The following is a 27,166-nucleotide window of genomic DNA, read 5'->3' as shown; positions in this document are numbered from 1 at the left end:
GCTTAAGGAGTTGCACTTGTGCCGACTCCATAGTGTGTTTGTCCTCCTTTTGCTTAGCCCTGTAACGTTTCATGTGATGGGTCAAATGTTTTTCCCATTGCTCACTCGAGCAGCCAGGAATATCAGGGTTATTATCTAATGCCTCCCTAACTACAGCTGGCAGTCCACTCATTACTGCAGCCCTAAAGAGTGTAGTCTGCAAGGGATCTGTGGCTGGGTGTACTCCTGCTTTATCAGTCCAACTCTCCCTACACTGACTCAAAAAAGTCGAGATCTCCTCATCCTCCTTTATGGAAAAGGTCAGGGACTGCATGACACCGGGGGGAATGGGGAACTTATCTCTCATTGCCCCTCCTACTGCCGTAGCATGGTTGGCAAATGGCTCGGCATCGAGGCACCTAGTGATTCCTGCGATCATTTCTATCTGCTGAATCTCCCACAGCCCAAGCTGTTTACCCAATAATGCTCTCCAATCCCCTATGGCTATCTTATGTCCCATCGTATATTGGCAGAACTTTCCCATCCACGCTCCACCTCCCTCAGTCGGAGGTGGCATTTTATCCAAAATACAATTCATGTCAGTGAATGAGAAGGGTTGATACCTCTCCCCAATTTGCAGACCCTTATAAATTAGCGGCATCTGTCTATACCTTTCTGGAAGCCGTACTTCCTCCCTGTCCCGCAACGCATATCCCAAAGGGGAACGAGGGTAATCCTGACTCTGTCTTCTATGTGTGATCATGCTTCCCCTGATCGTGACTGGCTGTTCCTCCTCTTCATTCTCAACACTCACACTAGCTAGATCAGTATCCTCGTTCTGCTCTCTCTCCCGTTCCCATCTGACACTCGCTGGGTCATTTCCCTTCCTATTCTCCTCTTGTCCCAGCTCTCTCTCATCTGTACTTCCCAAGCCCCTACTATTTTTCCTTACTGCACATCTATCGTTCTGTACTTCGTGCACCCACTCTTTTGTTTCCTCCACTCTCTCCTGTGCAACTCTCTTCAGTCTCTCCTTCGCCTCATGTAGTTCTGGACCTGTTAACTCAGTGACATTCACTATTCCCTCACTTATCTGCATCGCTGGCATTTGGGGAATAGGATAAGGTGGTGGCAATGTCTCCGGTAACTCTGGATATAACGGGACAGACGACTTCACCTCCCCCATATTCTCTTTAGTGTTATGGGATCCCTGTTTAATATCATGTTGAAGGTTCGCTTCCACAGCCATGCAAGCCAATGTCATAATGTGTAAATCTGCCCTTCTCTGTTCCTTCACTTCTCTCTGTTGTTTAAACCTTCTTCTATTCCATATAGATCCTTGTCCTTTTGCCTCATGTTCCTGTACCTCCTTGGCTGCTTCCCTCTCTGCTTCTCCTAAGTACAGTACCAGCCGGATCTTTTCAAACCCTAGCGGTACCTTCCCCTGACTCTGCAGCTCTTTCCATATCTGTTCATACCGTGCTATAGCCTGTACCTCCTCTCCCTTCGGTAATCCTCCCAGTAATTGATTCCTTGTTTTTTCCCACTGTCGGTTTACAGATGGGGGAACCCCTCTGTCTCCCCCGAGCTCTTGCCCTACATCCCTATTTACTCCTTCCATCTCCGTTCTGATCTTTAACCCTTTAGACTTCGTACTTCACTGGGTCTCTTCCCGGTAGGATTTTGACACCCTGCAATCTACTTCGTCCCTTCCCACGTTATTATAAACACCAGCGGCACACTGTACACAATCCTTAAACAAATACTTATTATAAACTATTATGATACACTAGACGATTCTTAAACAGATACTTATCCACTATAGAAACAAATAACTATAACACAATACACCTTATACAGATACTGATTATACACTACTATGGTATACGATCCTTAATCAAATACTTATTACACACTATAAAAACAAATAACTATCACAATGCACCTTATACAGATACTTATACACTACTATGGTTCACGATCCTTAATCAAATACTTATTACACACTACAGAAACAAATAACCATCACCATACACCTTATTCTAATTGGCCAAGTGTCTAAACCTATCTCTCGAGATCGCTACGAGGGGACTCCAACCCCGTTGTACTAGGAGGACTCCAACCCCCTTTCTACTAGGAGGACTCCAACCCCCTTTTTACTACAGGGGACTCCAACCCCATTCTACTAGGAGGACTCCAACCCCCTTTTACTACAGGGGACTCCAACCCTGTTCTACTAGGAGGACTCCAACCCCCTTCTACTACAGGGGACTCCAACCCCGTTCTACTAGGAGGACTCCAACCCCCTTCTACTACAGGGGACTCCAACCCCGTTCTACTAGGGGGACTCCAACCCCCTTTTGTTTTATTCTTTGGCTTTAACAAGGGCTTTTGCAGAGTAGTGACAACACACAATTTATCTTTGCCAATAGCAGAACTTCGTTAAAACAGGCGTCTGCTTACCTCCCTTTGTAGGATGGTCACTTGTTGTTATCACCACACCACAATCGACCGGTGTTTCGTAACTTTTTCTTCCGTCACTTCTCCATCTTCATCACGTCGGGGTCACCAAATTGTCGGACTCTGGCTTTACCTTACTCTTAATTTAGTCTATGTGTAGTCTGAGTCCAGCGTGTTCTTTGAATGAAGTGATAGGAGAAGGTATTCGGTTCAACAGTCAATTTATTACACAGCACAAGAATAAAACTTAACAGAGCTCTGGGTCACTCATTAGTTCATAGGTCACCTGCACAGTGAGCTACTCCCCAAGACTGACCCCTATTGTCCAGTTGGTTCAGTTTATATAGGTCAACCTTATCATACAGAACAAAAGTTGGCTTCCTTTGCTAGATTTCATTATCATACAGAACAAAAGTTGTCTTCCTTTGCTAGATCTTTTTGCATAAGGGTTATCACAAGTCATCTCCTGTTTTGCAGATATCTGGGGTGTAGCACTCCCATCTTAATCCTCCAGGCCAGACTATCCTGTTGTGTTGATCAGAAATTAATTCATCCCCAGATATTTCTAATCACCATTCTGTTCTTGTCTGGCCAATTTCTGCTGTTCTCTTTAACACCTCCTCATGCCTTAATCTTCCTCCTAGACTGGTTTTCCATTCCCTTTGTTTCTTGCAGGCCATTCTTTGTTCTGATCTGGCCTGTGTCTCCTGTGCTACTCACCACCTCCTTTAGTTTGAGCATTCCTCCTAAATCGTTTTATGCATTTCCTCTCCCTGTATTTTGGAGAGACAATTTTGTTCAGCCAACTTTGCTCCATGCTGTGATTGCCACTTAATCACATTCCTTTTTCCCTGAACCATGCAGTAAATATACACTTATTAATTAATCATTTATTTCATACTGTTTTAACCCCTAGATTCCAACACCTGACAGGGTTATGGTTACAGTTATTCCAGATGCCCACCAACCTCTGAGTGATGACATTCCCTCCATCATACCCCCATCACCTTATGGTTATGTCCTCTCATTTTAAATTCTCCTATTCTAGGATCAAGATTGTCACTGTTCACCTAATCTATGCCCCTCAAGATTTTATTTGCTTTTATTAAATTGTTATTAAATTTGGTGATGCAGCATGGTAACAGGCCCTTTGGCCCATCTGCCCAAATACACGAATAAACCTACAACAGCACATGTTTTTGGAGGGTGGGAGGAAACCAGAGTACCCAGAGGAAACCCATATAGGACATGGGGAGAATATACAAACACCTTACCGATAGCACCAGATTTGAACCCATTTGCTGGTACTGTAATAGTGTTGTATAAACCATTACACAAGTACACCTCAAAAAGATCCCTTCTCAACCTCCTATGCTCTAAGGAAAAGTGTCCTAGTTTTCCAGTCTCTCACGATAACTCAGCTACCCTATTCCTGGGAATAACTTTGTGATTTTTTTTCCAACTTTATAGTACCCCTACTCTAACTAAATGACCAAAACTGCACACAATATTCCAAATGAGGCCTCACCAACATCCTGTTTCACTTCAATATGAGATCACTTGTATTCAATGCCCCAACTGATGAAAGCAAGCATCCCAAACACTTTCTACTCTGTTTACCATTTAAAAAAAGTTATGTACCTGCACCTCAAGGTCCCTCTGCCCCATTACATTCTTTTGGGCCTTGCTGTAACAGACCAATTCCTACCCTGGTTCAATTTACCCGGATGCAGTACATCCCACTTCTCCGATTTGAATCACATCTGCTATTCCTTCGTCATTTCCCCATCTGATCTAGTAACTCAGGTAACCTTTTTTTACTGTCCACTGTGGCACGTATTTTCATATCATTAGTAAATTTACCTTGCTACAACCATTCTTGTTCAAATCATACACATTTTACAAAAAGCACCTTCCACCTTATCTATATCCTTTCTATAATTTGGAGACCAGAACTGAGCACAGTACTCCAAACCTGGCCTCACCAATGCCTTAAACAGCTGCAGCATCATCTCCCAGCTCCTATACTCTATACTATGATTTATGAAGGCCAACATATCATATGCCTTCTTAACCACCCTGTCTACATGGGAATCCACCTTCAATGAACTCTGTACCGTAAACCCCCAGGTCCCTCTGTTCCTCTGCATACCTCAATGCCCTCCCCTTAACTGCAGATGTTCTATTTTGGTTATTTTTTTTGAAATGCAGCACCTCGCACTTGTCTACATTAAATTCCATCAGCCATCTTTCAGCCCACTTTTCCAAACAAACCAAATCCTTTTGTAATCCAAGAAAACCTTCCTCACTATCCACCACTCCCCCTATTTTCACATCATCTGCATATTTGCTTACCTAGTTAACCACACCCTCCTCCAAATCAATAATATAAATGATAAACAACAGGGGACCCAGCACCGATCCCTGAGGCACCCCACTTGTCACAGGCTTCCATCCTGACCGACAGTTGTCCACCATGGTTGGATAGTTGCCCTCCTATCCCATTTGTTTAGCCTTCCATTCCAACCTACCATGTATGATCTTATCAAAAGCTTTACTAATAGCTATAGAAATACTCTCTTGTCCTCATCTGCCCTCATTGCCACATCTTCAAAAAATTCTGTCAAGGTTGTAGGATATGATTTCCCATGGTGGCTTCCCTTAATTTTCCCCTGGGCTATCCAAATATTGATAGATTTAATCTCTCAGAAACCTCATCAGCAGTTTCCACTGGCCACCGTGACAGAGGTGCACCAAAGAAAAGGTACAAGGACTGCCTAAAGAAATCTCTTGGTGCCTGCCACATTGACCACCGCCAGTGGGCTGATAACGCCTCAAACCGTGCATCTTGGCGCCTCACAGTTTGGCGGGCAGCAACCTCCTTTGAAGAAGACCGCAGAGCCCACCTCACTGACAAAAGGCAAAGGAGGAAAAACCCAACACCCAACCCCAACCAACCAATTTTCCCTTGCAACCACTGCAATCGTGTCTGCCTGTCCCGCATCGGACTTGTCAGCCACAAACGAGCCTGCAGCTGACGTGGACTTTTTACCCCCTCCATAAATCTTCGTCCGCGAAGCCAAGCCAAAGAGAGATGTCAAACTTTGTAACTAACAAACACCCAGTCCTCCAAAATTTCTCATGTACTCAATGATAAGTTAAAAATGTTTGTCAAGGACACAGCAATTTTCTTCCTGCCAATGTTCTGGGATGCACTTGGTTTGGACCTGAAGATTTATGCAGCCTGATAATGAAGATTAATCCCACTCTTTTATTACATTATTTGAAATGAAATGCACATTTTAACTTATCACATTATTGTACAGCTGGCCAAAAATAGTGACGATTACTGCCAAGCTTGCCGAAATTGAAACACTTTTCCTCAACACACCCCCCCCACCCTTGATTTCCTTAATCTCTCTGACCCAACTCCTTTTCTTTCTCTTACCTCCCCATCCTTTCTACCTGCCCATCACCTTCCTCCCCATCCTTTCTACCTGCCCATCACCTACACCCTTTCAGCAGCTCCTCAACCCTTTTTCTTTCATCCTCCTATCTGTCCTCTGCCTCTTCCACCCATCACTTCCTAGCTTCTTACCCATTTCTTCCCTCTACCACATGTATTCAACCATCACCTGCCAGTCGGTGCTCTTCCCCTCCCCATCCACCTTTTTATTTGAGCTTCTGCCCATTTTTGCTATTCTTGATGAAGGGTTATGGCCCAGTATGCTGGCTATGATTTCCACTGCCTGGCCCACTGAGTTCCTCCAGCATTTTGTACGTTGCTGTGGTTTTCAAGCATCTACGGTCTTTCTTGTTTTCAAGACAATTTTTTCTCTTGCCTGATTTGCTTCAGAAACTTCCATCTTATTCACTGTTATGCAGGCTTAAAAACGTTTATTTAAGGAGATAAAAGATTGAGGGCACCACATCAAAAGGCTAGGAAGCCAATTCAGAAAATGTAGTTTAGCCTTCGGGAATGATGTATGGTAATATTAAAGGGTTAAGAGGGAGAATAACAGGTTGGGTGAGGATTATAAAAAAAACCATTGCAAGTGAGAAAAAGGTAGAGAGAATTAAATTATAATTTGGAGATTCCAAGGGCATTTAGCATGAGATATAAATAATTTTTTTTAAATTCAGAGATACAGCACTGTGACAGGTCTTCCACCCCACAATCCCACACTGCCCAAATACACCCATGTGACCAATTAACCTATTAACCCTGTACATCTTTGAAGGATGGAAGGAAACCAGAGTACCTGGAATGAAAAAATTCCTTACATACAGCGCAGATCTTGAAGCTGGGTCACTGGCACTGTAAGAGCCTTGTGCTAACTGCAAAGCTGACCGACCTACTAGCTTTTGTCATGTTGAAGAATCTCCCTATTTTTATTTTACTTCTTGCATTTCAAAGCCTTTATTGTTATTATGACATACCAGAACTGTGTTACAAAGATTTCCCTCAAATCCTCGAATTTATTAATTGGGAAAATTATCAGTGCACTGTTAACTTAGAAAATAGCCTGCTGGTAAAGGGTTAAGCTAACCAGTACATAAATAGATGAGAAAAAAATATTGTTCCTCATGTTTCTCCTGTCAGCTAAAAATGTTAATTCTGGTACAGATCTCACACATATCCTGGGGCCAACAACTCCTTTCTATTGTTTTTTGACTTTGAATAATAAATGCAGCTACTTGACTGAAAAAAGATAAAAAGAGCTTTAATTAATTTTCTCATGAAGTTCTTAAAACAAGGCAGATAAAGTCTGAGTCATGAAACCACTGTGCATGAGTGAGTCATCAATCAATCTGCTGACAGTATTCAATTTGGAAAACCTGCAGCTGCTTTGGGTTATCATTTTTGAGATAGGCTTTCAGTGAACTCAGCTACTAATGGATTCAGTGAACCTGAAAAACCTGGAGATAAAAATACATCAAATGCATTGTTGTGGGAATGTGCCTATTATATTTTATAAATCAGAAGACATACTCCAGAGCAATAACTTCACTGAAGAAATTTTTAAAAACTGCAAATAGAAATTATGAAGGTTCAAAGCAAAATCTTCAACAACGAAAAGGTTTAATTTCATCTATTGAAATGATTATGATACATGTTATTTTTTAAATAAAAGTTTAGATATATCATGAATAATTATCAATCAAAATTAAGTGTTTTTTCACGTGTAAAGTCAAAAGCAGCCTTTAGTTCTTTAGCAACTCTTCTTTTCTTTCTTTGGCTTGGCTTCGCGGATGAAGATTTATGGAGGGGGTAAAAAGTCCACGACAGCTGCAGGCTCGTTTGTGGCTGACAAGTCCGATGCGGGACAGGCAGACACGATTGCAGCGGTTGCAGGGGAAAATTGGTTGGTTGGGGTTGGGTGTTGGGTTTTTCCTCCTTTGCCTTTTGTCAGTGAGGTGGGCTCTGTGGTCTTCTTCAAAGGAGGTTGCTGCCCGCCAAACTGTGAGGCGCCAAGATGCACGGTTTGAGGCGTTATCAGCCCACTGGCAGTGGTCAATGTGACAGGCACCAAGAGATTTCTTTAGGCAATCCTTGTACCTTTTCTTTGGTGCACCTCTGTCACGGTGGCCAGTGGAGAGCTCGCCATATAACACGATCTTGGGAAGGCGATGGTCCTCCATTCTGGAAACGTGACCCATCCAGCGCAGCTGGATCTTCAGCAGCATGGACTCGATGCTGTCGACCTCTGCCATCTCGAGTACTTCGATGTTAGGGATGTAAGCGCTCCAATGGATGTTGAGGATGGAGCGGAGACAACGCTGGTGGAAGCGTTCTAGGAGCCGTAGGTGGTGCCGGTAGAGGACCCATGATTCGGAGCCGAACAGGAGTGTGGGTATGACAACGGCTCTGTATACACTTATCTTTGTGAGGTTTTTCAGTTGGTTGTTTTTCCAGACTCTTTTGTGTAGTCTTCCAAAGGCGCTATTTGCCTTGGCGAGTCTGTTGTCTATCTCATTGTCGATCCTTGCATCTGATGAAATGGTGCAGCCAAGATAGGTAAACTGGTTGACCGTTTTGAGTTTTGTGTGCCCGATGGAGATGTGGGGGGGCTGGTAATCATGGTGGGGAGCTGGCTGATGGAGGACCTCAGTTTTCTTCAGGCTGGCTTCCAGGCCAAACATTTTGGCAGTTTCCGCAAAGCAGGACGTCAAGCGCTGAAGAGCTGGCTCTGAATGGGCAACTAAAGCGGCATCGTCTGCAAAGAGTAGTTCACGGACAAGTTTCTCTTGTGTCTTGGTGTGAGCTTGCAGGCGCCTCAGATTGAAGAGACTGCCATCCGTGCGGTACCGGATGTAAACAGCGTCTTCATTGTTGGGGTCTTTCATGGCTTGGTTCAGCATCATGCTGAAGAAGATTGAAAAGAGGGTTGGTGCGAGAACACAGCCTTGCTTCACGCCATTGTTAATGGAGAAGGGTTCAGAGAGCTCATTGCTGTATCTGACCCGACCTTGTTGGTTTTCGTGCAGTTGGATAATCATGTTGAGGAACTTTGGGGGACATCCAATGCGCTCTAGTATTTGCCAAAGCCCTTTCCTGCTCACGGTGTCGAAGGCTTTGGTGAGGTCAACAAAGGTGATGTAGAGTCCTTTGTTTTGTTCTCTGCACTTTTCTTGGAGCTGTCTGAGGGCAAAGACCATGTCAGTAGTTCCTCTGTTTGCGCGAAAGCCGCACTGTGATTCTGGGAGAATATTCTCGGCGACACTAGGTATTATTCTATTTAGTAGAATCCTAGCGAAGATTTTGCCTGCAATTAGTTCTTTAGCAACTCTTACTATCCAGCAATATGTATGATTACCGAGACACAGAATTCATTATAGCACAGCACCATAGCTAAACCTTAAGTATACCAAATTCTTCATGAAAATGATCAAAATACAACTATTCATTGAATATTAGGTATTGTTATATCATAGTTCTCTGGCCAATATGAAAATTTAACTTTTAGGCTCATTGCTGAAGTGCCAAAATGTTGAATATTCTAAACATAGATGGTTTTTAGTGAAATGTATATTACATATTTTTTGTACTCCATACCTGATCATGGATTATTGTCATCAAATATTATAATCTAAGCGGGGGGGGGGGGGGGCAGAGCGTAATGATGTAGGGGAAGAAGCTGGACTTACACCTCTCCCAGGGGATTAAAATATAAAGCCTGAAATTAAAAATTAGATTTTAAATTTAAAAAATATTAAAATCCTCCGGAACCTACTTGGAAGCTGTCGGATATGGCAGCTAGAGGAAGGAACGCAGCAAGAGAGAAGAAAATTGTAAGTAAAGATACTAAAAAATAAATTGAGGAAGAATGGCCAGCCTTTACAGTTGGAGCCTGGGCCTCAAGTTCTGAAGTCCCCGTGACCAACTCGGGCGATGATGACTTACTTTCATTTAAAGCCAGCGCCACCTCATGTGGACTGCGGGGAAGATGGCGCCGGATCAATCTAGATCTTGCCTGAAGAATATACTAACCTTATGCACATGCGCAAAGGTTTACTGCCATGCATGACTGAAGAGGAAGATTATGCTTTGGAATGGTTGCTCCATAGCACCATTCCCATTAGGGCTGGTGGAGTGAAGGAACTGCAGACATGCCAAACCTGCAGTTTTGACTGATCAAGAGAAGAAGGGAAATCAAGAAGAATCAGATTAAGATGAAGATGATCAAGAAGATGGAGAGGAAATACAGGTCTTGGAAATATATGAAAGATCTTTACTTACTAATAATGTGTCAATATCAAGTTATAAGGGCTGATATTAAAGGTTTTAGATCTGACGTGAAGGAGGTTAAAAGTGAAATGTTGAAGCATGCTTCAGGAGTGAATGAAGTTAAAGCAACAGTCCAAAGAGTTGATTTGGATCTGCAGAGAGTTAAAATTAATATGGACATCTACTTGGATAGAATTGAAAGGGCTGAAAATTCAGAAAAACTTTGAGAAAAACAGAGGAAAGACATGATGGATATGTTGGAAAATCAAAATAGACAGAACAATGTTAAATTTGTTGTCCTTAAAGAATATTTTGAAGGAAGTGGTGACCCTGTGGAATTTTTTCATAAATGGATTTCTGGAATCTTGGGAGAAGAAAATTTTCCAAATGGAATTGAATTGGAAAGGGCTCATAGCCCTTTACCGAGGAAGCCGCAGCCAAATCAGCCACCTAGACCTATATTAATTATATGTCTGCATTATCAAGATAAAGAGAAAATTTTAAGATTAGCAGTCCAGAGAGCAAGGCAGAACATGGGTTATTGATGGAAATAAAATTTTCTTTTATGCAGCTTTAAGTAAAGCAGTGATGGATAGAAGAAAACAATTTAATCCAGTGAAGGCGATTCTTTGGAAGAAAGGCTCTCAGTTTACTTTTAGATATCCAGCTACATTGAAAATTATTTTGGTGAATGAACGACCAAAGTTCTTTAGGGATGAAGGAGACAGACAAAGATTTACAGAGTCACTTCCTTGCTTGCCTGGACCATGATGTGCCATGTCGTGGCAGGAGCCACAACATGGCGGAGGGAATTAGTGCTGATATATTTTTATTTAGCACTTTCTTTTGGGGGGGGGGGGGGGGAGGTGGTTTATAGTTTTTAAAGTAATAATTCTTTTCTTTGATTATGAATGAAATGTTCTTTTTTAAATTCTTTTTCTATATTTATGTTTCTTAAGAGACAGAGATATACACAGGAGTCAGTTAGAGTTGATAAAGAGACCTGGGAGAATAGAATTGGAAGAGATTTTGAACTGGGATAATGGATGATAAAAATAAATTATGTTTTTTAGTTTTAATGTTAATGGGCTAAACAGTAAAATTAAAAGGAGAAGAATATTAAGTTCTATGAAAAAGATGGTTGATATTGCATTTTTACAAGAAACTCATTTGACAGAAAAAGAACATTCTAAATTAAGATTCTAAATTGGGTGGGCCAATAGAAGCAAGGGAAGTAGCTATTTTAATTAAAAAATCTTTTACCAGTAAATATAATTGATCCTGTGGAGAGATATGTTTTGATTAAATGCCAGATTTATTCTGAAATGTGGACACTTATGAATATTTATGCACCAAATGTAGATCATGAAGATTTTATAAAGAATACTTTAAAAAAAATTTTTGGTGTAAGTGCAGGAAAAGGTTTTAATAGGAGGTGATTTCAATTGATGTCTTGATCCATTATTGGATAAATCATTTTAAAACAGTAATAAGAGCTAAAGTGGCAAAGGCTAAAATAAGTTTTATGAAGCAATTAAATTTGGTTGATATTTGGTGGAAGTTGAATCCTAGAGAGAGATTATTCTTTTTATTTTCACACACATGACTTATTCGAGAATAGATTATTTTTATTATTGGCACAGTTACAAGTAAGGATTAGTAAAGTTGAGTATAAAGCAAGAATTCTTTCTGATCATTCACCATTTTATTGACTTGTTCAACCTTAGAGGAAAAAATATACCTTATAGATAGAGGTTTAATACTGCATTATTAAAAAGAGTAGATTTTTGTGATTTTTATAATAAATTATTTTTAGAAGTGACTTTTAATTCAATAGATAATATATGTGTTATTTGGGATGCATTGAAAGCATATAGAAGAGGTCAAATAATAAGTTACTTGGCTAAAATTACAAAGGAATATATAAAAGAGACAAATCAATTAGAACAGAACATAGGCAAATTAGAAAAAAAGATTTACAAAATAATCCTTTTGAAGAAAAGAAAAAGCAATTAATTAATTTAAAAAACTTCAATAGAACACTATTCAGACATATAGAACAGAAAAATTAATTCAAAGAGCTAAACGGAGATATTATGAATTAGGAGAAAGATCACATAAAGTTTTAGCATGGCAATTGAAAGCAGAACAGACTAATGTAGTTAAAAAATCTTAAGGAACTATTACATATAAATCACAAGAAATGATGTATATAAGGAATTTTATTCTGAATTATATCATTCGGAATCGGTACATGACGAAAATAAGATTGACAAATTTTTTATCCCAAATTACTTTACATAATCTGAATAATAGGGAGCAGAAAGATTTGAATGTAGTATTTATGGCAAGGGAAATTAGTGAGGTAATGAGTTCATTGTAAAATAACAAATTGCTTGGAGAAGATGGATTTCCTGTACAATTTTATAAGAAATTTAAAGATCTTTTAAAACCTCCATTTATGGAGATTTTAAATTATGCTATGAAGGTACATTCTCTGCCAGAATCCTTCTTAATTGCAATTATTACAGTAATTCCAAAAAAGGATAGAAATCCAATGACACCAGTATTTTATAGACAAATTTCATTATTAAATGTTGATTATAAAATATTAGCAAATGCATTGGCAAAGTATTTACCAAAATTAATGCATATGGATCAAACTGGATTTGTTAAGGGTCGGAAATCTGAAGATAATGGAGCAAGGCTTCTTAATTTGATAAATTTGGTTCAAAAAAGGGAAGTGTGTCAGTGACTTTGGATGCTGAAAAGTATTTGATAGTTTAGAATGAGATTTCCTCTTTAATGTTTTAGAGAAATGTAGATTGGGTTCAATGTGCTGTAAACGGTTATATGGTTATGGTTATATGGTAATGTTTATAGATAGAGTTAAAATGTCGTATAAAAAATGTATTGCAAAAGTAGTGACAAATGAATAGATTTCGACATTTTTCGATTTAATGAGCTCATTAAGACAAGGTTACCCATTGTCACCAGCCTTATTTGTTTTAGCAATAGAACCATTTGCTGAATTAATAAGACAAGATTCAAAGATTGTAGATATTGAGGTGAAGCAAGAAGAATAAAAAATAAATGTATTTGCAGATGATATTTTAATTTTTTTAACAGATCCTTTAAATTCTTTTCAACAATTTAAAATTAGAATAAAAGAATATATATCAGGTTATAAAATTAAATGGAAGAAAAGTGAAATAATGTCTTCAATTAATGGAGATTATCAGAAATGTAATGAAGTAATTGAATCTATATGGCCAGATCTTGAAATAAAATATTTAGGTATTTGCATGCAATCAGTTTGGACAAAAATATTTAAATTAAATTATTTATCTTTATTAAAGAAAATTAAAGAGGATTTGGAAAAATGGAATATGTAACTGTGGTGAATGTCTGCCAAGGTGCCTGTCTCCCCTCTGGCGAGCCTTGCTGTACTAACATTGGCTGTGCATTATCTCTACTGTTAAGGACACTCCCTTTGGATATAACTGTATATGCACCTATTGTCTTTCATTATTGTACCATGAGTTTCTGCTAATAAAAGCCATGATTATTGTTTGACCACATCATCTTTTTCTACTTCATCAACTGCCACTTCAATTTTATTAACAGAAACTCATGGTACTCATGGTACTCATGCATATACAGTTATACCCAAGGGGAATGAGAGGTAGATTTAAATAAGCAAATAGACAAAAGTAGATAGATTCAGATAAGTAGAGAGAGTATAAAAAAGTACAATAAATGTGAGATATTGGTTAGTTCGATATAATTTTATTCATCAGTTAATATTTGACACCACAAAAATTACATAATATAAACTATACTTATCGGATTTATGTTTTAGGTGTGGAAAGGAAGTTGGTACTTTTTTGCATTCAACTTGGCAATGTTCCACAATTAAACCTTTTTGGCTTGAAATGGATAATTTATTAGAACAAATAACTGGAGTAAAATTCCCACAGAATCCAATGCCATTTTTACAGGGATTAAACCTAAATTAAAACTGAATATGTATCAAGTAAAATTTGTTCAAATTGCCTTAGCAATAGCTAGAACATGTATTGCTATATCTTGGAAGTCAGATATTGATTTGGGAATGGAGAGATGGCATGCAGAAGTTTGGAGTTGTATTCCACTTGAGAAAATTACTTATAATTTAAGAGATAAATATCATACATTTTGAAAAATATGGAGCTCATATTTATAAACTGCTAGTTCTAAAATTTAAATGAATCTCAAACATTCCCTTTCTCTTACAGATCTCTATAAATATTTATATATCAGAAAGTGAAGTACTCCTGTTGTGTTTTCCTTGTCCCTTTTTTTCCCCCTTTTTTTTAGTTTGTAGGGTGTTGGGGGGAGGGGCTGGGTGGATTAATCAGAGGTTTTTCTTTAGTCTCTTTTTTGCTTTTTATAAAATAGCACATGTATTTGGATTAAGTTTAAAATATAATATGTTTGCTTGTTGGTTTTATTTTATGTATATATATTAAAAAAATCTATTAAAGAATCAAAAGATTGCATATTTAACAGAACAACCAGCTCATTTTCATAACAAACATACCTGTTTTAACTAATCTTTTGCTTTAATTTCAACCTTTAAAATTTGCTGGACATAACTTAAATTGCTCTCCACAGGAAATGTTTTTCCCATACAGTTAGTTTAACAGGTCAAAACCTAAAGGCCAAATGTGGGACTGATAGAATGGTGCAGTTTACCAATTCACTATCATCCACGCTGCTGAAGATCCAGCTGCGCTGGGTGGGTCACGTCTCCAGAATGGAGGACCATCGCCTTCCCAAGATCGTGTTATATGGCGAGCTCTCCACTGGCCACCGTGACAGAGGTGCACCAAAGAAAAGGTACAAGGACTGCCTAAAGAAATCTCTTGGTGCCTGCCACATTGACCACCGCCAGTGGTCTAATATCGCCTCAAACCGTGCATCTTGGCGCCTCACAGTTCGGCGGGCAGCAACCTCCTTTGAAGAAGACCGCAGAGCCCACCTCACTGACAAAAGGCAAAGGAGGAAAAACACAACACCCAACCCCAACCAACCAATTTTCCCCTGCAACCGCTGCAACCGTGTCTGCCTGTCCCGCATCGGACTTGTCAGCCACAAACGAGCCTGCAGCTGACGTGGACATTTACCCCCTCCATAAATCTTCGTCCGCGAAGCCAAGCCAAAGAGACAAGACCAACTTAATGCAACTAATTAAGGGCAGTAGAACCTCTAGGCTATTTTAAAGTAAAATCAAGCATATGCTGGAAACATTGAGTAGAACTGTTAACATCAGTAATTAACATTTTAGCTATTGGGCTACAAATTTGTTGGCACCATGAAGCATGACTAAATTTGGAAACTCAAGGTCAAAATTGTTTTTGATCTTAAGCATTATTAATATTAATTGGGTGCCCCTTGAATGCTGTTTCCTCTCCTTAAGCAATCTTCTCAGTAAGGATAGTAAGGGACAAAGTTATTCCCTTGAAGATCAGAGTGGTTCAGCCAAGTATGGAGCCAGAAGGGATGGGAGAGATCTTAAACGTTATTTTTTGCATCAGTATTTACTCAGGAAACTGGCACAGAATCTAGGAAAGTGAGGAAAACAAGCAGTGAGGTCATATAACTTGTATAGATTACAGAGGAGGAAGTGCTTTCTGTCTTAAAGAAATAAAGGTGGATAAATCCCCAGGACCTGACAAGATCTTCCCTTGGACCATGAGGGAAGTTAGTGCAGAAATTGCAGCGGCCCTGGCAGAAATATGTAAAATGTTCTTAGCCACGGGTAAGGTGCTGGAAGATTGGAGGGTAGCTCATGGTTTTCCGTTGTTTATAAAATCTCCAAAATTAACTCAGGAAATTATAGGCTGGTGAGTCTGATGTCAGTAGTAGGTAATTGGAAGGTCCTAAACAATCAGATATACAAGTATTTGGATAGCCAGGAACTGTTTGGGATAGTCAACGTGGTTTTGTGCATGGTAGGTCATGTTTAACCAATCTTAAGGAGTTTTTCAAGGAGGTAACCAAGAAAGGTAATGAAGGAAAGGCAGTAGATGTTGTCTACATGGACTTTAGAAAGGCATTTGACAAGCTCCACATGGGAAGTTAGTCATGAAGGTTCAAATGCTTGGTATTCATGGTGAGGTAGTAAACTGGATTTGACATTGCCTTACAGGAGAAGCCAGAGAGTGGTAGTGGATGATTGCTTCTCAGATTGGAGGCCTGTGACTAGGTGTGGCTCAAGGATCTTTGCTGGGACCATTGTTTCTATGTACATCAATGATCTGGATGATAATATGGTAAACTAGATCAGCAAGTTTGCAGATGATATAAAGATCGGAGGTGTTGTGAACAGCGAAGAAGGATTTCAAAACTTGAAGAGGGATCTGGATCAGCTGGAAAAATTGGTTAAAAATAGCAGATGGACTTTAATGTAGTCAAATATGAGATATTACATTTTGGAAGGACAAACACGGTAAATGGCAGGGCACTGAGGAGTGCATTCGAACAGAGGGATCTAGGAATACAGATACATGATTCCCTGAAAGTGGCATCAGCCCCTCCCCTGTGGCCCCCTTGTTTATAAAAGGTAATAGGGAGAATCCTGGGAATTATATACCAGTGAGTCTTACGTCAGTGGTATGCAATCTGTTGGAGAGGATTCTTAAGGACAGGATCTATGAGTCATTGGAGAAGTACATGCCACTCAAGGATAGTCAGCAAGGATTTATGAAGGGAAGATCATGCCTCATGAGCCTAATTGAGTTTTTTTGAGGAGGTATCAAAAGAATTGATGGATGTAGGGTAGTGCATTGGTCTATATGGATTTTAGTAAAGCATTTGACAAGATGCCCCATGAGAGACTTATTCTCTCTTCCCTAACTTCCCATAGCAACCTGGGTTAAGGTTAGGATTAGGAGTAGGGATAGGGTTATATCACATCTGACCCCAGGGATTATCAAGATCCAACATGTACTCATCCATATCCTCAATATTATCTTGTTCTATTCTGACTTCACCCTGATGCAGGTCCTTTTCTCTTGTGAATACTGAAGTAAAGTATTCATTTAGGACCTCCACAACCTCCTTCACCTCCAGGCACATGTTGCCTCCTTTAGCAGCCCAACCTTCATTCTCGTCATCCTTCTATTCTTCACATATGCATAGAACACCGTGGGGTTCTCTTTAATCCTTCATGCCAAGGCCTTCTGATGCCCCTTTCAAGCTCTCTTTAAGTCCTTTCTTAAACTCCTTCCTGACTACCATATACTTCTCATGAGCCCTTTCTGTTTCCTGCTTCCTATATCTAATATATGCTTCCTTCTTCCTCTTAACTAGCTGCCTCACCTGATTCGTCAACCACGGTTCCCCTTTTTCTACCATTTTATCCCCGTCCCAGTGGGACAAACCTATCCTGAACCCAGCACAAATGCTTCTTAAACTTCCTCCACATTAATTCTGTAATTCAGTTGCTCCAGATTCCAGCATATGTGTCTCTCTCTAATTTAGAGCCATTGTCATCCATTTGAACAGCAGGGATCTGATTATCTCTCATCTCCAGGCTTGTATGGTTTATGTGAAGCATCACAATGAAAATCTAAATTTCTTTTTATATTTTGCTTCTTTTTCACTTGTAGTGCTCTGAAACATCATACTTTTTTGAGGTACCCAATAAAGCAGCCTGTAAACATCTATGGAAGTGCTGTGTTGAATATCATACATTTTTTAGGTATGTATCATAATGCTTCATTACTCCTGATCTGAACTGCTCACATCTTAATTTCTGAAAATCCTGTAGATAACCAATGCCTGAAGAGGGCGCACAAAATCAGTGAACCGGTGCGGACTCGAAAGGCCATCATGGCCTGTTTCCGCTCCGTAAATGGTTATATGGTTATGGTTAAGTCCTACTTCCTTGGCATCTGCTAATGTGTGTTTATATTAAAATTGATGAAAGGCAATAAAAAGAAAGTACGATATATACTGTAAATTCATTCAAATATATGCAAGAACTGATCTTTTGCAAAATGTTAAAATAGACCATACAACACCATTCTTTTCTCATTCTCCAGTGATTGAGCACTGTGCAATAACTTTGCTTGGATAATTTTTCAGAAATGAAGATAGAGTTAAAGATTCATGCAGCATCCACTCCGGTGTTCTGAGGACTGGAAGATGCCTTTATATAATATCTTTTTTACAGTGTCGGTGTGTACCAAATTGTTTAAAGAGAGTGAAAGATTGATCCACTGGCCCTGCCCAGATTCATTTCTTTGATCCCATTTACGCACATTCCTTAGTCCAATCCCCTCTTTCTTTCAGTGTCCCTTTCACTCTCCCTCAGTCATTTTTCTCCCCTCCCTGCACAATACACCAAAGTTCTGGAAAAACTCAGCAGGTCATGCATTGTCCATGGGAAATAAAATGACTGAGATGTCTTCCTGCAGAAAACATTGCTTCCCCTCTACTAACATTAACTCAACTGCATCTCCTCTATTTCTCACACTTCTGCCCTGGCCCCTTCCTCCTCTGAGATGTAACAAGGACAGGGTTCCCCTGGTGCTCACCAACCACCCTCTGCATCCAAAATATTATTCACTGCAATTTCCCCCACCTACCACGGGATCCCACCACCTGACACATCTTCCCCTTTACTTTCCTCTCCACTTTCCATAAGAATCACTCTCTCCGTGACTCTCTTGTCCACTTATCCCTTCCCTCCAATCACCCCTGGCACCTAGCCCCTGTGTCTGCAAGAAATACTACACTTGCACCCACACCTCCTTGCTCACCACTAATCAGGGGCCCAAACAGTCCTACCCAGCAAAGTAAAACTTCATTTGTCAATCTGCAGGGATCATTTACTGCATATGCTGCTCCCGATATGGTCTCCTCTACATCATTAAGACTGGACATAGATTGGGAGATGTTTTGATGAGCACCTTCGCTCTATCTGCTGCAACAGAAGGGACCTCCCAGAGTTCAACCATTTTAATTCCATACACAAATCCTGCATTGACACATCTGTCCATGGCCTCATCAACTGCCAAATCAAGCCCCCCACCACCCGCAAATTGGAGGAATCACACCTTATATTCCATCTTGGCTGTCTCCAACAAGACAGCTTTGGTATGGAGAACTTCTCCAATTTCTCCAATTTCCAGTAATCCCCTTTCCCTGGCCCTCTATCTCCTTCCAGCTCCCCACCCTGTCCCTTCCTCTGATCAGAGAGATATCATTATTAGCCCTCTGCCCTCTCCCCATCACTTCTCAGATTCTTTCTCTTCTACCTTCCTACCTGTATCTGTTTGCTATGCTCCTTCCCCTTCCCCCCCCCACCCTTTTCTCTCCTCTTCCAACCTTCCCCAACATTTTTATTCAGGTGTCTACCTGTTTTTCCAGATTTTTAATGAAGGGCCCAAACTCAGAATATTGGTTACCCTTTACTTCCTATGGATGCAGGATGACCTGCTGAGTTTCTCCAGAACTTTTGTGTATTGCACTTGACCCCAGCATCTGCAGATTTCCTTATTTAACTATCTTTTTCTTCCCTCATGTCCCCTTCTGAGACTCCTCACTCATTATTTTCCTTCTCGATCTAACCCTCTTCAACACAACACCCCATAGCTCCTCTTCTTTGCCACTTTGCTGTTTGACGCTTCTGACTGTTCACTTCCCAACCACCTAGCTGCCCTCCTTTCAATCTCATGAGATCTTCCTTTTATTCCCCCTTCCACTGCTCTTCTCCTCCCCAGTCTCTCTCCTCCACATTCCTACCTTCCATCTCTCTACTGTTGCTCTCCTTCTCTCCTTGCTTCCTCCTCACCACATCTTCCTCCTCATCTTCTCCATCTGCTCCTTGCTCCTTCTTTTCCTATATTCCCTCCCTTTATTCCTCCTTGCTTCCTATTTCCCCTTCTTCCCTTTTTTCTGCCTATCCTTGTAAAGCTGTGTGATGTGTCCTACTTTTGTACCCAATACACCATCCAGTGAAGATTGGTTTCCCAAATGCCTTGTTCTCCACCTTGACTATGTGAGAGACAATTTTCATGGAACTATGCACTTGTATCCTTGGGTCTCCTGTTCTGCAGCACTCTCTATGACCCTACCATTTACTGAGCAAGTCCTACCCTGGTTTTATTTATCAAAGTTCAGAAATTTGCACATTGTCACTGCTCCATCTGCCCCACTGTGTCCTCTGACCCACTGTGAACTTAAATATCCTTCCTTACTCTCCTCTAAAACACCAACTTTGGAGTCATCTGCAAATTTATTAATCATGTTAATGACATTGCATTCTATATCATTAATATGGATAAACAATAGTGTACCTCACACCTACCCCTGTGGCACACCACCAGTCACAGACTTCCAATTTGAGTACCATCCTCTGTTTCCGATCATCAAGCCAGTTTTTAATCCAATTGGCTGATGCACCTTGAATTCTATGTGATCCCACCCTCCACATCAAACTGCCATGCTGGACCTTGTCACAGGCCTTGCTAAATTCCTCACATCTTATCTTTTACAGCTTTTGTTCTCTTTTCTGCCTAGAGAATGATTTATCCAAGAATATAATTGCATCCTAAGTGATTGAGGCAATGACTATCAAAGATTATTGTTTTGCAGGGCTCTTCGTAGGCAAATCTGATCTTGATCTTGGTTTATGATTTTAGTGGATATACAACACATGCAAATAATTTTTTTAAAACCTCATCTCATAAAGTAGTACTTACAGGAATTTTCATCTGAGAATATTTTAACTATATTTTCTTTTATTTTATTCAATCAGATTGCCTGAGACTCATGACTATTCAAATTTTATGTCCCGAAAACTTAGCAAGTTGGGATCTCTGGGGTACAGACATAGATACAGGTAATTAAATTTTGTTAAATAATATTTTTGCTTAAGGATTGAAACATTCTGCTGAGAAGTTACTCCACTGAATTAATCTTTTAAGATTTTTGTAATTATGCTTTGGTTTATATGAAGAATTGTGGTAGTTTTGCTTGAAGGTTATATGAGTATTATTGTTAAAATTGGGAAAACATTAAATATAGAACACTATTGTAACTGAACTATTTCTCATTTATAATTGATCAATTTGGTTATTTTTAATGAATACTGCTTCTGGTAATGGCATAGCCATTTTGCTATCAATCTACTGTCTAACAAATATCCAATTCTTCTGCTTCCACTTTAAAGAAATTGCACTTTCACAGTTCTTTAACTAAAATTTAATAATATTCAAGAAGCTGCATTTATATTGAGCCAATCAACCCAACTAGGGCCAGCCGAAGTCAAAACTTAAATCAATACTTTAAATGTTACAATAAGATATTTCCCTCCAAGATCAGGTTGAATGGAATTGTGTGATACCATATGAAGGCAGCAGCTAATTTTTGTAACTGAAGTATTGATTGCATGTCAGCATTTTATCAGTCCCAAAACAGAGATCTAAAAACATTATTTTTTGTTACTTATATTTGATATTATGCTTTAGTAATTGTAATTCTCTCAGACCAAGGTATTCAGTTTAAATGATCAAGTCAACTGTGTTTTTTGAGTCATCTTCCTTTCCATATATTTTACTTCTTTACATAATATTTTAAACAATGGAGAATTAACCAGGAATATTTAAATATCTTTAACATTTGCATTACTTTTTTGTTTGAAATAAGACAAAAAAGGTTGAGCGGCAACATCTCTCTTTTTTGAGACTGGTCACAGAACACAGAGATTCTTCAGACCAAATTTTGCTACATTGGTAATTGTTGTGCACAATCACTCAGTGCCTGTTCTTACCTCGTATGGAGGGCTTATTTTGCTAAGGGCAGCAATGTTCGCAATGTTGTTACAGTGCCAGCATTCGATACTAAGGTTCAAATCCCATGCTATCTGTAAGCTCTCCCTGTGACTGCGTGGGTTTATCCCATGGGCTCTGGTTTCCTACCACCCTTAAAAATGTACCGGGGGTTGGAGATCAATTGGGTATAATTGGGTGGTACAGGCTCATGGACCAAAAGGGCCTGTTACCTTGCTGTATGTCTAAATTTAGAAGAAAATTAAAACACAAAATGATGGACGAACTCCAAGTGAAATGTAGAAGTGCATTCCTGAAATTCCTTGACAGGTGCTGGCTAATTAAATATGGCAGTTAACACAATATTGCTCACGGCTCCCTTTTTGTACTTCACCAACCAATCTATTATCATGTCATTATATTTTATCAATTCCATCAGGCAGCAGCAGACCACTCTCAATATGAATCAGTTGAACATTTTTTATGTCAAAATGCTTTTTTTTTTGCTGTCAATATGGAGCTCTCTCAGTGCCATCCTGGTGTGATGCTGAAGTGTTTACAAGAGCATCCCGATTAATGAGGTGCTGCCATACCTTTGCTTTTATTGTAGTTGAAAATGTTAGAGAAGATACAAGAGAGGATACAAATAACCTCCCAAGAATGTTGGGAAACATAGAGACTAATGCAAGGGAGGAGCTGAAAGAAATCAGTATCTCTAAGGACATGGTCTTGGGGAAATTGAAGGGATTGAAATCCCAAGGGCCTGATAATCTACATCCTAGGGTACTTAAGGAAGTGGCCATTCAGATAGCAGATGCTTTAAGAATTATTTTCCAGAACTCGATAGACTCAGGATCAATACCCATGGATTGGAGGGTAGCTAATGTTACCCCACTATTTAAAAAGGGGGGTAGAGAAAAAGTGGGGAATTATAGGCCAGTGAGCCTTACATCAGTAGTGGGCAAAATGATGGAATCCATTATTAAGGATGTAATAGCAGAGCATATGACTAGCAGAGAAGGGATCGGACGGAGTCAACATGGATTTACAAAAGGTAAATCGTGCTTGACAAATCTATTGGAATTCTTTGAGATGGTGACAGGTAAAATAGATGGGGGAGAGCCAGTGGATGTGGTGTACCTGGATTTCCAAAAGGCCTTCGATAAAGTCCCACATAAATGACTGGCATGCAAAATCAAGGCTCATGGGATTGGGGGCAAGGTATTGATGTGGATTGAGAACTGGCTGGCAGATAGAAGACAGAGAGTTGGGATAAATGGCTCATTTTCTGAGTGGCAGGCGGTGACCAGTGGGGTGCCACAGGGATCTGTACTGGGACCCCAGCTGTTCACAATTTACATTAATGATCTAGATGAGGGGATTGGATGTAATATCTCCAAATTTGCAGACGGCACTAAGCTAGGAGGGGTTGTGTGCACTGAAGAGGGGGTCAGGAAGCTCCAGTGTGATTTGGATAAATTGGGGAACTGGGCAGATACATGGCAAATGCACTACAATGTGGATAAATGTGAGGTTATCCACTTTGGTAATACAAACCGGAGGGCAGACTACTATTTGAACGGCAAAAGATTGGGAGATGGGGAAGTGCAGAGAGACCTAGGGGTTCTTGTGCACCAGTCACTGAAGGCGAGCAGGCAGGTACAGCAGGCGGTTAAAAAGGCAAATGGTATGTTGGCCTTCATATCAAGAAGGTTTGAGTATTGGAATAAGGATACCTTATTGAAGCTGTACAGAGCCTTGGTGAGACATCTGGAGTATTGTGTGCAGTTTTGGTCGCCTTGTCTGAGGAAGGATGTTCTTGCAATGGAGGGAGTGCAAAGGCAATTCACCAGGCTGATACCTGGAATGGCAGGAATAACTTATGAGGAAAGATTGTGCAATTTGGGATTGTACTCGCTGGAGTTTAGAAGATAGAGAGGGGATCTCATAGAGACATATAAAATTCTGGCAGGACTGGACAGAATGGATGTGGAAGGGATGTTTCCAATGGTTAGGCAGTCCAGAACCCAGGACCATGGTTCGAGGATAATAGGCAAACTATTTAGAATGGGCAGGGTGAGATGAGGAGGAATTTCTTTTCCCAGAGGGAGGTGAATCTGTGGAATTAATTGCCACAGAGAGCAGTAGAGGCAGGTTCATTGAATATATTTAAGAGGGAATTAGATATATTTCTTCAGTATAAGGGAATTAGGGGTTAAGAAGAGAAGGCGGGGACGGGGTACTGAACTTTAAGATCAGCCATGATCTCATTGAATGGCAGAGCAGGCTCGAAGGGCCAAATGACCTACTCCTGCTCCTATCTTCTATGTTTCTTTGTTAACTACTACAAAAAGCTAAAACCACATCAATAAGTTAAAAAGTTAAACAATACTATTTTCCTCTCTTCTCTCTGGCATTCCAGTCCCCATTGAAACCAATTGGGTGTTAATCCTGGCTTAGACTTGAGAGTCATTTCCCCTGGACAAATCCATCAGTAACTGCCTGACCTGAACATCAGGCTACACATACAAGTTCCAGACTTACATTTAAAAAGAACCAGTTTTACATCAGAATCTAGACCTTCCTGTTCCTTGCATCTACAGCAAAGGTAATACTTAGGTTTACTATTGTGTAATTTTATTGCTGTTCCAGTTGAAACCAGATAACAATATAACAATTACAGCATGAAAACAGGCTATTTTAGCCCTTCTAGTCTGCACTGAACTAAGTACTCTTGTGATGGAATATTTGGAAATATTTTTGGGAGATAAATTGGTAAAATTAGAGTAGGTTACATACATACACATACTTTAAAACAGATCTTATTTGAACAATACTGAACAATTCATATTCAGTGACTTTACAGAAACTAAGGAGAATGCTATGCATATTTCACAAGTAGGTGCTAATTGAAATTATGTCATGAAATGAATAGACCATTGTCTTGGAAGAACAACCGGAGTCCGTTTGGCTGTGTTGGACATTTTTGCAAGACTTTTGACCTCTCTGGAAAGTGCTCACTCAAAAGATCATTGAGAGGTTTGTTTACCTAAAACAAGAGATGGGAACAGAAGACTAGCTCCTACTAACTGCTGGCTAAGGAGGGGAGATTTTGCAAGTGAGAGAGAGAAGGGCATGTGGCTGGCAGTTGGAATCTCTGATGGAGAGAGAGAGAGAGACACACAGACTGAACAGTGTCAGCCAGGAGAAGCTTGTTGGAACTGAAACAGAAGCTCCAGAGTTGTGGATGGCTGGAAGTGCTATCTGTTTGATGTTTCTCTTGGAATAAGAGGAACAGAAAGGAACTCTATGGGAACCTGAAAGAAAGAGGTTATCATCTGGAGAACCCTGATGGGGCAAGTTTCATCACCAAGACATTTAGGTGACTAATGGTGGTACCTCAGTTGTGGAAATCCTGGAACATCAAAAAATCTCTCTGCAAACCCTATGAGAACCTTCCTGAGTGGTAAACATTTACCTTTTGAGCACCAAAGTCTGGTGAACTTTATACATGTTAAATTCTGTGCACAGTATAAGAATTGCCTGCAAGCAGTGAACTTAGAAGAATGAGAAGTGAGATTGAACTGTGAACCAAAGAACTTTTCTTAAATTTACACACACATTACATACACTTGTGTGTAGAATTAGAAGGGAGTTAAGTTGGGTAGTTAAGTTAATCGTGATAAGAGTAAAGAAGATCCCCCTCCTGTAATTTCTAAACTTTTGCTCCTTAGCTCTTAACTCATGACCTCTTGTTTCTGTCATGCTGAATTAGGCCTGTTAATTAATTTCAGTTTTATACACAAATGTTGAGACTTTAGGGAACTGATCTTCCATTTTTATTGGTTCACAGTTTAAATATATTTAGACTATTTTTTGTCTTTGTTGAACAAATGCATGAAGTAATAAAAATCTAATATTTTGTTTTTGTGCAGTGGAAAGACTGCATTTCAACTAAATAGAGACCAGTCCATTGAACTTCCACGGCCTGATCAGAATGTGCAGAGATCTCGCAGTAAAACCTACCCAAAGAGGATTATTCACTCTCAGCAGTCAGGTAAGCATTTTAAGAATCGTGCTACCTTGCATAATGAAAATTCCTTAAAATATAATGAAAACTATGATTATGGGAATATTGCTCTCTCATCTATTATTTTAATGTTCATACTTAACATTCACACAATTAAGTCTTGGAGATGTGATGCTTTCTCATTAGACTATTGTTATTTTTGTTCATCCTTCATAGTCGAAAATGACCATGACTTCAAAATCAAATGGGAGATTGGTGGCTGTGGGTCCGGAGGTGACTTGTGAGGCCAATCCAGGCCCTGAAGGTTCGCCCACATGAGGGACACATATGGGTGGGTGCTGTCATGGCAGTGGATGCTGCTCTGGCCTTGTGCATAGCATGCTTTTGTTGTGCCTCGGTTATGTGCCTGACTTCAGTTGCACGGGCTCCTGTGGTAATCTTGCTGCGCCAAGCTGGACGGTCAAAGGCAAATGTCTCCCACGTGTTGATGTCGACACCAGGCCTTTGAGGGACATTTTTGAAGCAGTCTTTGTAATGTTTCTTCTGCCCACCCCCGACTGAGCACTTGCCCAGACATATTTCTCCGAAAAGCAGCTGCTTAGAAAATCGGCTGTCTGGCATTCTGACCACATGTCCAGCCCACGTGACTTGGGCTTTCAGCAGGAGGGTGTAGACGCTACAGAGCCCAGCCTGTTCCAAAATTTCCGTGTCGGGACTTTGTCCTGCCACCTGATGTGGAGGAGTCTGTGGAGACAGCTCAGGTGAAAATGGTTGAGATGTTTGGCATGTCTGCTGTAGACAGTCAAGTATGGTATTCTCTGCCATGCTGAAAGATATCTTCCATAACTAAGAAGGAGGAATCCACGTCAGGTACAGGACTGACAGCTGGTTGTTTAACCTCAGGAGCCTGCAGGCAGTTACAAAGGTCATCAGAGACTTCTTGTTTGGTGATGACTGCGCACTCAATGCCAGCACAGAGCAGAAGATGCAGCGTGAAATGGATTGCTTCTCACAAGCCGGCGACAACTTCGGTCTCACTATCATCACCAAAAAGACCAAAGTTATGTATCAGCGTGCCCCAGGAAAGTCATACCAGGAGCCACACATCACGGTGAAGGGCCACAACCTCCAGGCAGTCGACAACTT

General features: G+C 40.2%; 1 protein-coding gene across 2 annotated transcripts in view; it reads left to right on the top strand.

The window, feature by feature from the left end:
• epb41l4a (erythrocyte membrane protein band 4.1 like 4A) overlaps positions 1 to 27,166 on the top strand; it is a 517,267-nt gene that overhangs the window by 159,055 nt on the left and 331,046 nt on the right. For both annotated transcript variants that reach the window (XM_069892849.1, XM_069892845.1), the window contains exons 11-13: positions 17,824 to 17,915; positions 20,979 to 21,062; positions 25,926 to 26,047. In XM_069892849.1, coding sequence (XP_069748950.1) covers positions 17,824 to 17,915; positions 20,979 to 21,062; positions 25,926 to 26,047 — 298 coding nt within the window. The remainder of the gene's footprint in view (positions 1 to 17,823; positions 17,916 to 20,978; positions 21,063 to 25,925; positions 26,048 to 27,166) is intronic.

The sequence above is a fragment of the Narcine bancroftii genome, chromosome 1 (genome assembly GCF_036971445.1).
Source record: "Narcine bancroftii isolate sNarBan1 chromosome 1, sNarBan1.hap1, whole genome shotgun sequence".
In the NCBI taxonomy this organism is placed as follows: domain Eukaryota; kingdom Metazoa; phylum Chordata; class Chondrichthyes; order Torpediniformes; family Narcinidae; genus Narcine; species Narcine bancroftii.
This window is presented reverse-complemented; position numbering and strand designations above follow the sequence as displayed.